General features: G+C 41.3%; 1 protein-coding gene across 1 annotated transcript; it reads left to right on the forward strand.

Moving 5' to 3' along the window:
- The first annotated feature begins 1,851 nt into the window (after positions 1-1,851).
- On the forward strand, positions 1,852-17,111 carry SAMD9L (sterile alpha motif domain containing 9 like). Its single transcript, XM_043965344.1, has 2 exons — positions 1,852-2,002; positions 12,078-17,111. Exon 2 carries the CDS (start codon positions 12,101-12,103, stop codon positions 16,856-16,858), a length of 4,758 nt encoding a protein of 1,585 aa, XP_043821279.1. The 5' UTR covers positions 1,852-2,002; positions 12,078-12,100; the 3' UTR covers positions 16,859-17,111.
- The last annotated feature ends 1,016 nt before the right edge of the window (positions 17,112-18,127 follow it).

Below are 18,127 nucleotides of genomic sequence, written 5' to 3' on the forward strand. Positions count from 1 at the left end.
TTTTTGTACATGTGGGTCCTTTTCCCTTTGTTATGATCTCTTTGGAATATAGACCTAGTAGTGGTATTACTGGATCAAAGGATATGCACAGCCCCATAGCCCTTTGGGCATAGTTCCAAACTGCTCTCCAGAATGGTTGGATCAGTTCAGGATGATATTTTTTTTGCGGGGCAATGAGGGTTAAGTGACTTGCCCAGGGTCACACACCTAGTAAGTATCAAGTGTCTGAGGCCGGATTTGAACTCAGGTCCTCCTGAATCCAGGGCCAGTGCTTTATCCACTGTGCCACCTAGCGGCCCCCTAGCATAGCACTTTTTATGGCCCCAAACTAATCCTTACAATAAAAGTCCATAATTTTTATTATCCATAATCTTCTGGTGATACTATATAGTGACTATGAACCACAAGATACCACAGTCACTGGAAAATTAAATGAGAAGTCACCCAAAAGGCAATGGAGAGGTACCTACTAGGTGTGGGCAGGCTGTAATACATTACCAACAAAAATTGTGTAGGAGAAGCAGGAAGGATATCATCAGAGACATATAGGAGCAGAAAAGAAAGTACCAAATTATGTCATTAAGAGAAGATAACTAATGCACAGCCCATGGCAGTTGGGAGGGGAGAATCTGAAAGAAAGAGTTAGGGATACATGGATGTTGATGGAACAAGTTGTGAGTTACCAATACCCCCGAACATTCCCATAGGAAATGCAAAATCCCTTCAACTACAGGTTCAAAAATCAGCTTAAATTTTATAGCTACAGTGGACTAGTTCTCCTCATCCCAATTATACCAATGACAGATTAAAAGGTTGAGAGGAAGTCTTCTAGTTCAGTTAGTCAGTCAGTCAGTCAATCAACATTTATTAAGTTCCTACTATGTGCCAAGCACTGTGCTAAGTTCTGGGGATACAAAAGGAGGCAGGACAGTCCCTGACATCAAGGAGATCACAAACTAAAATTAGTTCATTGCATAGATCCTCCTTGGCAGGGGTCCTTAACCTCTTTTATGTAACAGTCTCCTTTGGAGCCTTGTGCCTTTGAACCCCTTCTGAAAATAATGTTTTTAAAAGCATGAAATATGTAAGTTTATAAAGGAAACCAGTTCTATTAAAATACAGATTTTTTTTTAAAAGGTCACAGACCCCAGATTAAGAATTCCTGATCTGTGGAGGATTTATGGAAGGACATAAGATAGAAATCACAGTATGAGAAAACTTGAGTCTCCACTAATGGAGAGAAGGTCTACATTAATGAGATCATAGATTCAGCAGGGGGAGGGAAAGAAGGAAGGAAGGAAAGGTTGGTTCCCTATACACCCACCCACCAATACTACACTCTATCTCAGTCTTTAAAAAGATTGTTTTTTCAAGAACAATTACTTTCTTTATCTCATTCTTAGTTTTCTTTCTAGGAAAGCTGTGAATGACTGAAAATTCTACCTTTTAAAGGTAGAATTATATCTAGATCCTTAGCCTGTTAGCTCAAGAAATAATGGGAAGTTCAGACCTGAAAATTTCAGGACATGACACATTAACTCCCAGATCCTACAACAGTTCAACCCACTGCATTGATAAGTTAACACATCTTAAGAGTTATTTCAGTGTTTTCTGGAGTTTCTCAGGAGGAATTATATGCCTTATTAATTCCTCAATAGGAATTACCAATTGCCTCTTTGGAGGTAACAATTCAGTAAAACTATTTAGTAATCTTCCAACATGCCACATAAATATTAGATTCTCAGATGAAAGTGAAACCTATTCTTTGCTGTGTCTGTTTGAGGCACTTCCTGTATGACTAAAAATAAAGTGCCACAGCCTTCATAAATTCATCCTGTTCCTCTAGAACCTCTGAAGAAACAGCATTGAAATTTGCTGATACTTTAAGGGCAGATTAGCAAATTTATTTCATTGAAAGCCTATGCTTTTACAAGAAGAAATGAAATATTATTACACAGTTCAAGAGTCTTCTTTCTAAGCAGGAATTCTCAGGACTGCTCTGGTAAGTTCCTCAATTAATCAACGGCTTCCTTTCCTTTATGAAATTTAACTATGGGGAGGTCTAGGCTTTTTGCTGTCAATGTTGTTGTTGTCTGATCTTTAAACAAATGAAACTAGACACACACACACACACATATATATATACATATACACACATATGTATGTGGGTGTGGGTGTATATATCTCTATCTATCTATCTATCTATCTATCTGTCTGTCTGTCTGTGTCTATCTATCTATCCACCAATACAGGGTGTCCCAAAGGTCTTAGTGCAGCAGACTTGAGACTGCACTAAGACTTTTGGAATAACCTGTATTTTTAGTAATATATAATTCATACACACATGTATGTATGTATGCATGTATCGGTGTCTCTAAATATGGAAGCAGACATATCGCTGCCAAGTGAAGCTTATCTTAGAGGTCATAGAAAATCTTTGAAGGAGGAAGATTCCCATAGGTGCCCTATGGCACCTGTAGCTACGGGGGATGTGTATGTGTTCTAGGGGAGGTAGATCACAAAGGGTCTCCTTTGCGAGCTTTAGATCAGAGATTTGAGATGTGAAACTCCATACTCCATACAGGGCTAGTCCTCTAATTCTATATGATCTGGGCGGGGAAAATAAAAGAGAAAGCTCTCCATGGTATCTGAATGATACCATGGTATCTCCATGGTATCTGTGTGGACTGGTGGATAAGAAATGGAAAACTGGTGACATCAAAATGAAACAATTTGAAGACCAAATTGGCTGAAAATTTGGGATTTTTATTGACTTTACAATCGCACAATCAATCTCCCGTCATTACCCCACCACGAGAGAGGGGCGGGCGGCGGGGCCAGGGACAAATCAACCAACCACCGACAGGGCTGTAGTACTCTGCCTACCACGCGTCAGAGTGCAGCCCCGGAAAACGAAACTAATATCCAAGAAAGATTCCCTACCCCAACCCCCACCGCACTTTAAAGAAATCCTCCAAACGTTCGTCAGCAATCTGCAAAATAGTGCAAATGAATATATTGAGAAGTAGGAGATGCCAAAGTTAGAATAAAAACAACAGAGGAGAGGTAGGGGTACTGACAAGATGTGGAAAGCCAGGGGGAAGTGGGGATGGGTGGAGCTGCCTGGTTTTCTTTTTCTTGTTTTGTTTGTTTGTTTGTTTTTTAGCCTAAGGCGGCTGTTATTTTATTGGGAAAAGTTTTTTTAGTGGATTGTGAATTTTTAGAGCAATGTTTAAAATAAAGTGTCCATTCATATATTGTAACCTAGGCATTAGCTCTCCAAAAGGATTTCTAAAAGCTATGTCATAGGAAGTTTTTAAATGTATCATATATATGTGTGTGTATGTGTATGCATACGTGTATATACACATATGATGCATCAAATATCTACACACATATATGTGAAAATAGATATAAAATTACACACTATAGTTATATAAGTATTTCTACATATATACATATATAATATATACATAGATAGATGCAAATATATGGATATGAAGATAGATACATACATACACATATACATGTACTACAAGATAATTACAATTCCTATACCAGAGGACTAGCAGGGTAGCCCTAATAAGAGATGATCCAAATCTAATCTAAGACGACATGTCCACCTCTAAGAAGCACTGTCATTTTCATAGAGGATTAAAGTAGAAACTGCTCAGAAAATTGTTAATTCAGCAAGTTCTTTGAGACAAAAGTTGTATTCAATGTCTGGGGAGGGGGGTTCCCCTCCATTTTCTTTTTCTTTCTTTTTTTTTTTTTTGCAGGGCAATGAGGGTTAAGTGACATGCCCAGGGTCACACAGCTAGTAAGTGTCAAGTGTCTGAGGCCGGATTTGAACTCAGGTACTCCTGAATCCAGGGCCGGTGTTTAATCTACTGCGCCACCTAGCTGCCCCATCCCCTCCATTTTCAAATTTTATTATAATTAAGTTTTGTTTTAGCTCCTTTTCTGAAAGTATATCCTTTTAGTATCTGTCTGACACCATACATCTATGTCAGAAAGTCAGAAAGCAAAGATTTCTGGACCTGGGACAAATGACTATCACTCCACACCTTAATTTCCTCATTCTTCTGTGTAAGCAAGTGGGAGCACTGGAGACTTAGTTGGGCCAAGCTGTCAGTCATCCCCTGAGGCAAAGAACAACCAAGTACTACTTTCTTTTCCCTCCCTTCAAGTGGCCAGAAATATCAAGTGTTCACTTCCATTCAGGAATATAGCTTTCTCATTTCAAGCAACTTATTCTCCTTCTTTTTGAAGGCATAGGCTGCTTTTCAAAGGTTGGTGAGTCAAATGGTCTCTATAAGTGAAAAGGAGAGTGAAAAAATGATTGTGCCAGCTCCTTCCCAAGCCTATCATTCTTAGGAACACGCAGCTAATTCTCAGGAGCACATGGATTTCCAATCTATTTCCAGCCTTGTAAGAGTCCAACACCCATTTTCCGCTTTGTCCAATTGCTCAAAAGTGACTCTGTGCCAGAGTAAGTGTGAACCAAACATTTCATCTCTCTAAAAAAAGAAAAATCTCTCTTCCTCCCACTCTTTATCTGTAAATAATAAGTAAGACATAACTCTTGGCTTTGAATATCTGTGAGTCAACAACTTTATCATATTTACTACCTTAAGAAACAAAGTAAATACTGATGTGTGATGGAGATCTGGTGTATGTGTGGAGCACTTCTGATGGACATGGAGAAGTGAGGAGCCAGCTTCTGTGAGAGTCCTGATGACATAGAATGTGTTGCATGTGTAGATGTTTTATAAATTGGGGGGGGGGAGTTGTGGGGGAAGAAAGAAACAAGCATTTATATAGTGTCTACTGTGTACTATATACTGTGCTGCCAAACACTTTATAAATATTATCTCATTTGAACCTCACAACAACTTTGCAAGGTAGGTTCTGTTATTATCCCCATTTTATAATTGAGTAAACAGAGGTTAAATGACTTGTCCAGGATCACACAGCTAGGCATCTGAGGTAGAATTTGATCTCAGGTCTTCCTGACTCCAGGTTCAGGATTCTATCCATTGGGCCATCCAGCCATCTAAGTATAACCTAATATTACAATTTTCTCTCCGTGTGTTAAGAGAAGCCTTTTCCCTCTCCTCTAACTGGCTATATAGCCAGAAGTGGAGTCTAGTCAAAAAGACCTGAGTTAGCTATGACCTAGTGTCTTGCTCCCTTCTCTTTAGGAATTTGATTCTTTTGCTGATGAAATCAGGAAAGGAAAAATGCTGTAGGGAGAAGCTTTGGGGCCTTCTCCCTGGAGAGGCTACAGAGCCTAGAGAAGTGGGCATCAGGTCCTTCACCTCTGTATTTGTGCTTCCTTCAAGGTGAAAGATCTTGTGGGTTTTAAAAGGTCAAGAGGGGCAGTCAGGTGGCGCAGTGGATAAAGCACCGGCCCTGGATTCAGGAGGACCTGAGTTCAAATCCGGCCTTAGACCTTGACACTTACCAGCTGTGTGACCCTGGGCAAGTCACTTAACCCCCATTACCCCACCCCAAAAAAGGTCAAGAGAGCAAACATCTGGACTTCTGGGAATCCCAGTGTTCCAGGATCCTAGCATCGAGTTTTTGTATCCAGCTCAATGTTGGTGACCAGAGGAACAAGGATGACCTTTGGGATTCAGGCCAATAGTAGCTGAGAGGAAAATTAAATTTGGTGGGACAAATGTTATGTGGAAACTGAGCTAAGTTTGAGCCCACTCCCCCAAGAGATCGAGGTGGGATAGGAGATATCTGGGGGAAATATGTGTTCTTTTGTTCTTGCTTCTGTAGCCTCCTTCCCTAAGATCCAAGAAGGCTATATCTGACCCCTTAGGGGTTTGAGGTTTTTAATATCTAATGAACTTGGCTTGAGCCTCCAGGATAAGTGGGGAGGACACCAATTCCATTTAACATTGACTAGTTTTTACTGGTTTAGATATTTATTCCAAAGATATAAGGAAGAACTAAGTACAAACACTTCCCTCAGATACGGGGAGGGGGGGTCGGCGGCGTTTTCCCTTATACCGCCTTGGTCTCTAGGGAGATTTGGTTGACTCACAGTCTAGTCTCTACATAGCACTGAACTTACCAAGTGTACACCCAAATATGTGTATATATTTTTTTAAAGTCCTCATCTGAGCTACTACTGGGATAGGTCCCAAAAGTCATTCCTAAAGGTCATTCATTGTTCCTCTGAGCATTAGTACTCAGATGGCTGCAAAACCTAGAACCTGAGGAGCCTGAAGTCTCATTCTTGATTTGGGGGGGTGGGGCGGGGCAATGAGGGCTAAGTGACTTGCCCAGGGTCACACAGCTAGTAAGTGTCAAATGTCTGAGGCCGGGTTTGAACTCAGGCCCTCCTGAATCCAGGGCCAGTGCTTTAGCCATTGTACAATCTAGCTGCCCCCATCATTCTTGATATTTTGAAACTCATAAAATTGGAAGATCCAATCCCCTCACCTAGAAGGGAAAAGAATAAATGCAGAGGCCAAGGACTGAGGCCCATTTCTTGGGGCCAAATGGTCTCAACAAGGTCTCTTGCCTTACAGAATTGTCTTTCCCTAGATGCTGTCAGTAGAATAGATGCTCTTTATGGGGAAAAAAGAAAATAGTGTGTGTGTGTGTATATATATATAGATATAGATAGATATAGATATACACACACACACACACATATACACATATCACACACATACGTATATATGTATATATACGTATATTTATGTATACATATGCATATTTTAAAAGCACAAACCATATGTTTTAAAGTAGTGATTCAGTTTAATTCAATTCAACAAACATTTTTTATTTTTATAAATTGTTATTGATATCTTCTTGGTTTTGTTTTTTTACACACCAGCATAGCATACCCAAAGAAAATGAAATAAAGAGACTAGGCCAAGGCTAACTTAAGCCTTTTAGAAGATGCCACCAGCTCTGGCTATGCAGACAGTTCCCCGCCTCTTCCCGCCCCGCCCCCCTCCCCCCCAAAATTTCTCCTAACCCTGGAGATAGCAGATCAGAACCAGTTAAACCGATCAATCTTCCTCTCTATACCACAGTCAGCAGTATTTGAGTAGTATGCCCTTTGATCAAGTCTGAAATCCTCCTGGAACTTAAACAACTGTGGGAAGTGGACTGTGTCCCAGCAGCCATCCCCATCCATATACCTTTACTCCCTGCCCAAGTCTTTTGGTGGAGTTCACTACATTTACAAATGAGGGGGTAAGACTAAATGATCAAGGTCCATTCCAGCTCTATCATCCAATGCTTTCAGCTCTAATTCTGAGCTTGGATATACAACATGCAGTTTCTTCATATCTTTGGCTTGCTTCTCGAAACAGGCAGAAATGTAAGAGATGCTTGGTTTGAGCCCAGTCTGTAGTCTTGTTGCCTATGAATACCTGGAGCTCTGTGTAGTACTGGGAGAGAGAAGGTCCTAGCAGGAGGGCTTATTCAATGGCTAGTGGCACCCTTGGAAGTTTGTTGCTGCTTTGATTTCCTTTCAAAGACCGATCACTAATGTGTTACTCTAAACAGGGGTTTCAGTAGGATACCCAGATAGCAAATATCTTGTCTCCAGTACCACAGAAGCCCAATACAGGTCTCCTTTTTATTCTTAGGGAGTCCCTAAGCTAAAGAGTTTTTCCTTAATCAGGGTAGAAATGTCTCTTTTGCTCCCCACCCACTGGGCTCCCAGGAATCTCATTTGCTGGGTGGATTCATGGCCTTTATCAGGGTTGGTAGCCCACCCATCTGCCTTAAAAGTCTATAGTACCAGTTCTAAAGCATTTTTAGCAACCCCTTCATTTGGGATGATAATGATTAAGTCACTGATATAATGTAGGAATATCACCAGACCAGCAAGGGGTGATGGTGGATTGCAGGAATGTTAAGGCATCCTTGATGCAGGCCCTGCCAAGTAAAAACAAATTATTCCTGGTTTTCCTCATGGAGGGGAATTGGCATTGGCTAAGTTAGTGACTACATACAAGTTTCTCTTGAGGATCACTGACCTTTAGTTTAAGGACAGCTAGGTGGCTCAGTAGATAGGGCATGGGGCCTGGAGTCAGGAAGATCTGAGTTCAAATCCAGCCCCAGATACTTACTAACTATGTGACCCTGGGCAAGTCACTTCACCCTGTTTGCCTCAGTTTTCTCATCTGTAAAATGAACTGGAGAAGGAAATGGCAAACCACTCTAGTATTTCTGCTAAGAAAACCCCAAAAGGGGTCATGAAGAGTCAGATGTTTCTGAAAAACAAATGAACAACAACCACCTTTAGTTTAAGGTGACCACATCAAGCACCACAGGGCCTATAAGGGGTGTTACTGTCTTGTTAAGTTCTCTGTAATCCACTGTCAGTCTCCATCTACCACTGGCTTTTGACGTTGGCCACAGGGGGCTATTATATCACAAGGCTATGGCTTTCAAAATTTCTGCTTCTCACAATTCTCTTAGGAGAGCTGTGTTGTTCCCTTTTCTTCTTGGTATTTGGTAATTTCAGGTTTGAACAACCCAAGAGGGGGTGGGTAACAGGACCTGTGGGAAGGTATGAACTCACCAGATGTCCACATAGCTAGCTAGCATTGGGAGCTGGGAGTTAGAGTGTGGCCACTCCAGGTGATGGTCCAGCCCTGTCACCTGGGATAATAGGTCAATGCCACCAATACATTCATCATTGAGGTTCATTACAATTGTCCCTATAATCAGGTCAAAGGGTCATCTATTATGACATAGGCTTGGGTCTGTGTTCCCCATACGGGGTGACTGAGGCCAAACCCTTAAAAGGGTACCTTCTTTCTCCATCAAGGGCCAACTTTTCTGGGGATTATTTTATTTCATCTATTTTCTTTTTGGTGGGGCAATGAGGGTCAAGTGATTTGTCCAGGGTCACACAGCTACTTAAGTGTCAAGTGTCTGAGACCAGATTTGAACTCAGGTCCTCCTGAATCCAGGGCCCGTGTTTTATCCACTGTGCACCTAGCTGCCCCCTGGGGATTATTTTAACCAGAGCCCCTGGAATTGAGGAGACCTAAGTAGTGCTGAGTCCCCTCCACTCCCAGCCAGGAAATGGTCATGAGTGCAGATGACCCAGAGAAGTCCTTAGCAGATCCCATGCCTAACCATTCTGGTCAGAGATCAAGTCATGTACAGTGTCAAGGTAGGAAAAAGGGACCCTATGGCTTCCAGGAGAGGCAGAATTTGATCCAGCTTTGTCTCTGTCCAGCAGGGATATCACTAATGCTTCTTATCCTTCCTTCTTCCCTCTTTGAGACTTTCTTCCTCAAGTCACCTTTTTTCTAGGCCTCAGCAAGGTCATTTAGCCCCTTGGAAGAATGAATATTCTGTGAGGGAGGTTCACCCATATCTCAGTCCTTTTTCCACAAGTTCGGATTTGGAGACCTATCTCCTCCCAGGGAATCTCCTGGTCCAGGAGATGGAAATATGGTTCTGTGTGATGGGACCTTGGGTGGAAAACCAAACTGTTGAGGGTCCCAGTCCCTCTCTTCCTTATGGCATGATCCCTGTAGCTCCCTTTGCCACCCCGCCCTCCCCCCCCACAAATCCCTCCCTTCCTTCCTCTCTCTCTCTCTCTCTCTCTCTCTCTCTCTCTCTCTCTCTCTCTCTCTCTTTCTCTCTCTCTCTCACACACACACACACACACACACATACACACACACACACACACACTCCTTTCCTTGGGCCCAAGATTATTAGGACTTCCTGTTCCCTTTTCTTCCGTCTCTGCTTCCTAGCCTAAAAGGAAGTTCCATAGTACCAACCTCTCCTTTCAGCAGGCCTCCATCTAGGGCACTCAAAAGGAGGTCTATAGAGGTCCCCTATTTTCATGGTCTGATGGAGATTAGGACCTTAAATATACTATTGTCAAAGGTTATATAATAGGGAAGGCATTCCTATACCCAGGATTCTCATGCAGCCAGAGGAGGATAGGATAGCAGTCTAACTGCCTCCTCTGAAACCCACCATTTCATGGACAGGATCTGAGGAAGATTCTCTCCTGTGGACTATGCAGCTCTCACACGTTCCCATAATAGGCACCTGATAAATAATTATTGGCTGACTGACCACCCCGAGCTAAGTCTGACCAATCATCCTCCACCTAATGGCAACCAATTGTATTAGAAAGAAGAGATCAGCAGGTAGTCCTCCTGAAAAGGATGAAACTCCTCTATGATTGAGAGAAATAATTCATTCCCTCCTCTGCCTACCCAGAGGAACCACTCATCTTGGGGAACCCATGGGGAATCATGGGATTACTCATCCTTTTGCATGTGTTTCTGGCTTATGTTATCTAGGTCCCTCTCATGTATACATCTTCATATCTACTGTGTCATCACCTTAGCAATCTTGTCCAAGGAGGTCGGAAGCAGCCAATGGAGCAGCTGCTGCATCTTTTGCAGTAGGCTTGATTTCTTACTTTAGCCAGTGAGCAAAATTTTGAGGGGCCCCAGAGATCCCTGTTATACCAACCCCAGGAGCTCTGCCATTTATTTCCTGTGGAAGCCTTGTCACCTTTCTTCCCACCCCACAGTAGCATATCAATCCTCCAATACCCTCCTGGTACCAAATGACCAGAGGCAAAGAGCCAGAGGGGTCATAGAAGAAATGACTTTGAAGCTGCAGAACAATAATACATTTATTAGGTTTACAGATTTGGGGATAATCCCCAGTGCCCTTGGTGTCCACAGGACAATGATAGGCTTATACCCAGAGAGAAAGGACTGAATGTTGAGTGTGTGTGTGTGTGTGTGTGTGTGTGTGTGTGTGTGTGTGTGTGTCTAGGGGACTTATATGAGGTTCCACTTACTGAGGAGAACATGTGGGTTCAGCAGCAAGCCTACTGATCAGGTAGCAAGAGAAACCGAAAGCAGGTTTGAGGAACAAGGAAAGGGAATGTGGTTTTGGAAAGGGCAAGTTTGGGAAGGGAACATTTGCCAAAGGACATTTGTCTTATGCTTTTATATTTTGTAAGTGTTGCCTCAAGGCTCTTAGGGGTCAAAAAAGGATGATCTAACAACATAGGGTCAGTCTAGCTCAGGCATAATAGCCTGGCACCCACATCTGCAAAAGTAGTCTAACTAGGGGCTTCTTCAACTTTTCCCACTTGCAAGCCATTTTCACCTGAGAAATTTTTAGGTGACCTCATGATGCCATGAGTAGCACAAAGTGTGCATGTGTGCATCGACTCTCACATTCAGTTACACAACCCCATCTGGGCTCACAAACCACAGTTTAAGAAGCTAGGGACTGAATGACCATATCTCTTCAGTCCTTCCAGCTCTAAGGCTATGACCTCATCATCCTGAAGGTCATTCCAATGGAGTAGTAATGAGAAAGTCAGATTGCAGGAAACCCAGCAAGGGTCTAAAATGAAATGAAAGACCCTTACCTGGGAAGCACACTTAAGAAGCTAGGCCTTGGGGCAGCCAGGTGGTACAGTGGATAAAGCACCAGCCCTGGATTCAGGAGGACCTGAGTTCAAATCTGGCCTCAGACACTTGACACTTTACTAGCTGTGTGACCCTGGGCAAGTCACTTAACCCTCATTGCCCCACAAAAACAAAAACAAAAAAATACAGAGGAAAGCAGGGGCAAAGAGTGTGGTAGGAGTGTAAGAGAGTGGTATGATCTTGTAAGAATAGTATCTAAATGTTAGAATGAACCAAGGTTGATGATGAAAACCAAGAACAACAAAATGCCATTTTTTTCTTGGCCATAGCTAGGAGGCTGAAGAACTAATGGGTGGAAGTAGTGAAAAGGCAGATTTAGGCTGGATATAAAGAAAAGGTTCCCAAAAGTCAGAGTCATCCAAAAGTTGAATTGGGTAATGAGTTTACTGTCACTGGGCATCTTCAAGGGAAGGCAAGTTGATGACTAGTCAGGGATATGACAAAGGGGACAGTTGTTCAGGTTTAGTAGGATGAGATGATCTCTAAGGTCTCTTCCAACTATGATTTTGTGACTTAATGAACAGAGATTGTAAGTCATTGCAATTCCAAATTAAGTACATTATACAGTATCTCAAACATGTTACATTAATTTTGTTCTTTCAGAAGAGTGGCAATATATCTTTGAAATGACTGACCCGACCCCAAAGATCAATGACTGGACCAAAGAACGTGTCAAACAATGGGCAACAGAAGAACTCAATATTGATGAAAAATATGGACAGATCCTACTTTCTCAAGAAGTGACAGGCTTAGTATTAAACATCTTAACCAAGGAGGATCTTATGGATATGGGTATACCACATGGGCCGGCTCTCTTGATAATGCGCACTTATGAAAAATTGAGGAACATTCCAACAGAAAGTCCTGTTCAGAGATTGGGAAAACAAGATATCTTGAAAACTCCTAGAAAGGAAAACAGAACAAGGGCAAAACACAAAACAGGAAATACAGAAGAGGCAATTTCAATCACCAACTCTCAAGACAGTACAAATTCCAAATGTACTCAAGAATCAAAGCTCACTACAGAAAACATATTAGATGATGCAAAAGATACAAAGGGCAAAGTAAAGCCTGAGCCAGAACCCAAAAGATGCTCATGTATGCCATATCCTTTTGACAACTTCCATGACAACCATCGTTATACACAGCATTATATTTTGCAGCCAGAAACAGGACCGCTAAATCTCATTGATCCAGTCCACGAATACAAGGCATTGACTAATACTGAGACAGCAACTGAGGAAGACATCAAAATGAAATTCAGCAATGAAGTCTTTCGATTTGCTTCAGCCTGTATGAATTCCCGTACCAATGGCACTATCCATTTTGGTGTCAAAGACAAACCCCACGGAGAAATTGTTGGGGTGAAAATTACCAGTAAAGATGCTTTTATTGACCATTTCAATCGGATGATCAAACACTATTTTGAGGATAATCAGGTCAATAAAGCACGTAAATGCATTAGGGAACCCAGGTTTGTGGAAGTCTTACTACAGGACAATACTCTATCTGATAGATTTGTTATTGAAGTCGATGTCATTCCTCAGTATTCCATATGTAAAAAAACTACTTTCTCCATCAAGATGCAAAATAATAAAGACAAAAGGTGGAAAGAAGATATTGAATGCTCGTTTTTTGTGAGGGAGGGAGCCAGCTCTAAAAACATCATGGCTAATGTGAAGCAAAATGATGCAGATTACAAAATGTTTTTACTTAATTTGGATTCACTGGCAAATTCCAGAAAATCTGCAGAAGAAGAATATGGAACCAAAAGGAAGATGAAGGAAAATGAAGGGCCAAAGCTGGTGAAACTGCTCACAGGAAACCGGGACCTGTTGGACAATTCCTACTATGACTGGTACATTCTGGTGGCTGGTAAGTGCCATCCAAATCAAACTAAGCATCTGGACTTTCTAAAGGAAATTAAGTGGTTTGCTGTATTGGAGTTTGATCCTGAATCTCGGAACAATGGGTTAGCAAAGTCTTACCTAGAGACCCGAGCAGCAAATCTTCACTTTCCATATCATTATGATGACAAAATGATCCAAAATCCCGATCAGTTGAATCTTTATCAACAGCCCAGCTGGATCTTTTGTAATGGTAGAACAGGTCTCGGAAGGAAGGAAGATGAACCTTTAGACTCATCTTTATGGCAAAGAGAAAGAGCTTCTGAAGTCAGAAAACTCATTTCATTTCTTACACATGAAAACATAATGCCAAGAGGGAAGTTTTTGGTGGTGTTTCTGTTACTCTCCCCAGTGGAAGATCCAAGAGATCCCCTCATTGAAACATTCTGTGCTTTCTACCAAGACCTGAAGGGAATGGAAAACATATTGTGCATCTGCATTACTTCACAGATATGCCAACGATGGAAAGATCTTTTAAAAGCCAGACTGACAATGGCAGATGAACTCTCAGACCAATGTATTTCTACCTTAAGTCTTGAAAAGATAAATGGTACAATTCTTAAATTAAAATCAAGGATTCATTCTTCACAAAGGTTTTTACCTTCAACTGGTTCATCTACTGTTCTTCTGAAAAGGGAAGAAGATTTCATGAGTGCTCTAGAAATCCTCTGTGAAAATGAATGTAAAGACACAGAATTAGAAAAGGATAACAATAAGTTCCTTGAATTCATGAAATCTCGAGAGGAACATTTTTATCGTGGTGGCAAAGTTTCCTGGTGGAACTTCTACTTTTCGTCTGAAAACTATTCTTTACCTTTTATCAAAAGGGACAGTTATCAAAAACTTGAAGAGATGATTCTGCACTGGGCAGATTCTCCTAAACAAATTTGTGCCAAGATTATTAATCTTTATCACCATCCAGGCTGTGGGGGAACTACATTGGCTATGCATGTTCTCTGGGAACTAAAGAATAGATTGAGATGTGCTGTGTTGAAAAACAAAACAACCACATTTGAAGAAATTGGAGAACAGGTGACCAATTTAATCACATATGGTTCAAATGGCCAACAAGATTATTTACCTGTACTACTCCTTGTGGATGATTTTGAGGAACAAGAAAATGTCTGTCTGCTACAGCACTGTATACTCACAGCTGTATCAGAAAAGGGTATTCAATATGAAAAACCCCTAGTGATCATTTTAAACTGCATGAGATCCCAGAATCCTAAAAAAAGTGCAAAAAATTCAGACAGCATTGCTCTGATAAATCAACTTTCTCCAAAAGAACAAAGAGCTTTTGAGGCCAAACTGAAAGAAATTGAAGAGCAATACAAGAACTTTGAAGACTTTTATTCTTTCATGATCGTGAAAAAAAATTTTGATGAAAAATACATAGAAAATGTCGTCAGGAACATCCTGAAAGGGCTTGAAAAACTGAGCAAGGCAGCACATCTCATTTCCTTTCTGGCTCTGCTAAATTCTTATGTTGCTAATTCCATAATCTCAGTATCCCAGTGTGAGGCATTCTTGGGAATTGCAAACAAGAGGGCTTTCTGGGGCACTGAATGCCTTGAGGACAAGATGGGAACCTGTTCTAGCATTTTGATTCAAATGGAAGTGGAGGAAAGAGGGAAGTACAAAGGTGTAAGGATCACCCATCCTCGGATTGCCGATCACTGTCTTGTAGAATTGAAAACTACTTATGGTTTGACTAAAAGTCAAATCACACTAGAACTGTTACAAGAGAGCTTGTTTTATGATATTGGAATAGGAAGAGATAAACTTTCTCAAGATGTGGAAACCTTGTTGCTTACTAGACAGCGCAGGGAGCATGGGGATGAGACAGATACTTTGTTTTCCCCCTTGATTGAAGCAGTGCAGCAGGAAGAAGGTAATGTTGAAGTTGTTAAGGTCTTGACAGAAGGAACTATTCGCTTCCCCCAGAATGCATTCATTTGTCAAGCCTTAGCCAGACATTTCTACCTTAAGGAGAAGAACTTCCCCAAAGCTCTCAAGTGGGCAGAGAAAGCAAAAACATGTGCACCCTGCAATTCCTACATCTCAGATACAATTGGTCAGGTCTACAAAAGTAAGATAAAATGGTGGTTGGAAGAAAATGCAAGAAGTAAGACTATTACTGTTCATGATCTAAGGAGTCTTCTGGAAACTGCTGAAAGAGCCTCCAAAGCCTTCAAATTGTCTCAGGAGCAAAGTAAAGTGTTGGAAAATGTCAGAGAGGATTTGGAGTGTCAAAGGACAAAAAGGAGGTATGATTCATACAATACAGCAGGCTACAGAGGAGAGATTGAAGTATGTCTTTACACAATCCAGATTCTGCAGCTCACTTCTTTCTTTGGAAAAGAAGGTAAAGTGCGTAACAAACACATGATACAATTTTTATCTGGAAGTGGTGGTATTCCCGGGGATCCAAATGATGAATATCACTCAGTGCTTGAAGAGTTTATTCCTTATCTAAGTAACTTGCAGTCAGCTTTGAAAGAAGCCTTTGATTTTTTTGATGACTATTTTGTCCTTCTCAAATCCAAGAACAGCATTAAGGAAAATGAAGAGATGAAACTTAGGAGAAAGGTGGCTGGATTTTTCAATAAGTATGCAGAAGTATTTGGTCCCTTAGATCTGCAGCAATCTCAAGACAAAAGAGCTAAATCAAAACTTGTTTCCACAGTTCAAGTAGAAAACTGCAGGAAAAACCTGGAGATTTTAAAAGCTGACAAGTTTTCTGGGTTATTGGAATATCTTCTCATTAATCAAGAAATTGCTGCCAATAAAATGAAAGATATCCTAAATCTGTATACTTATCTACTGGAACAATTGACCAACAAAATCTATTTGAGAGATAAACAGAATTTCATTCTGGCCAACATCATTCTCAGTTGTATAAAACCAGCTTCCAAACAGGTGCAACCCTTTCCCAAGCTAAAAGAACAGCTTCGAGAAGTCCTGCAGCAAGTAGGTTTTGATCACAGATATTCAGAACCTTACTTTCTTGCCTCCCTGGTGTTCTGGCCAGAAAACCAACAACTGGATTCAGATTCTAGACAAATGGAAAAGTATGTTTTATCTCTAAACAGGTCCTTCAGGTCACAGTACAAGTATATGTGTCACTTCAAGCAACCAATTGCACATTTTTACCTTGGAAAAAGCAGGGGTCTCAACAGGCTTGTGCACAAAATCAAAATCGAGCAGTGTTTTGGAAAGGTGGCAGATATGAATACCCTATGGCAGAGTGGAGATGTTTGGAAGGAAGAAAAAGTCCAGAACCTTTTGCTACGATTGAGAGGCCGGGCTGAAGGTGAACTCATCTATGTAGACTATGGAAAAGATGAAAAAATCAAGATCCCAGTGAGGCCTGTTTTCTTAGGTCGGCTACGCAGTGGCAGAAGTGTAGAAAAAGTATCCTTCTACCTGGGATTTTCCATTGGAGGGCCACTTGCCTATGACATAGAGATCATTTAGGAACCTAAACTTTTTTCTTCTTGTTTGCTGAGGCTTCTTATCTCAGTATTATTAGCTTTCAGTCTGAGATCAGAATTTTGTGGGGTTTGTTCTCCTCATACTTTACCTCCTTCTGTTGTCTTAACTCCCAGAATTATACAAGACGCTGTCCAAAAATGATATTACTCCTTTGCTACCATTAAGACCTTCTGAATTGTTCCCAAATGTCTCTAGTATGGAAAATCTGGAAGATCATTAAAGAAAAGGGAATTTTTGTTCCTTTTAATATCTTCTATCCTCCCACTCCCCTCAACCCCACACACCAATGTAGTGATGTATAAAGGATCCTTTCTATTTCCTATGGGTATACTACAAAGTGTTATGAAATAAATCAAGAAATTAACAATAAAAAAAATTCTAGCACCTGACAAATTCTAGACACCTGGTCTTCCAATTGGCTAGGTCTGTGATCTGTGATAAGTCACTGAACTAGCTTGTGTTTTCCAATCCTAGATATAAAATGGGGGTAATCATTACCCTACTTACCTCACAGGGTCATTGCAGGAAGAAATGTGTTTCACCTGTCTGCAAGGAGTACTTTCCACAGAGAGAGGTGAAAGCACAAGGCTTGGAAGATCCACAGGGGTAGCCTCCCTTTGTATCTCCTGAGTGAAACATCATTATGACAAGAATACCAAGTATGTATGATTGGATGAAATAGCAAGATGAGCTGACCAATCACACACACCCTGCCTCCAAGTAAAGTTAGCACTGTCAAAGAACATAAGATTAAAAGTGAATTGGAGGGGCAGCTAGGTGGCACAGTGGATGGAGCACGGGCCCCAGAGTCAGGAGGACCTGAGTTCAGTTCCAGCCTCAGACACTTAACACTTACTCTCTGTGTGACCCTGGGCAAGTCACTTAACCCCAATTGCCTTGCCCGCCCCCCCCCAAAAAAAAGTTCATTGGAGTCTTTGACTTCTCAGTAGAACTATGGGATGAGGACATGTTCAGGGATGGGAGGATTAAGACCAGAAATGATTCCTCACAATATCTGAGGACCACAAATATTTCTAATAGTGTCAAAATATTTAAAATCACTAGTCACTGAGATTCTTACTCCCAAGACCAGAAGGGTGGTGGAAGGATATTCCAGATGGAAGAATTTTCCAGCTCTCTCAAATTCAAGCCTAGGCACAGGAATTTCAAAAAGCTTAAGTGGGCATCTAGCTATGAAGTCTAAACCCTTTTCATTCCAGATCCCAGGGCAAACTAGGGAACTGGGGGGCA

Source organism: Dromiciops gliroides, chromosome 5, assembly GCF_019393635.1.
Source record: "Dromiciops gliroides isolate mDroGli1 chromosome 5, mDroGli1.pri, whole genome shotgun sequence".
NCBI lineage: Eukaryota > Metazoa > Chordata > Mammalia > Microbiotheria > Microbiotheriidae > Dromiciops > Dromiciops gliroides.

What these genes read in the sequence shown, in the direction of transcription:
- SAMD9L (XM_043965344.1), top strand. Translation starts at nt 12,101, where the DNA reads ATGACTGACCCGACCCCAAAGATCAATGACTGGACCAAAGAACGTGTC.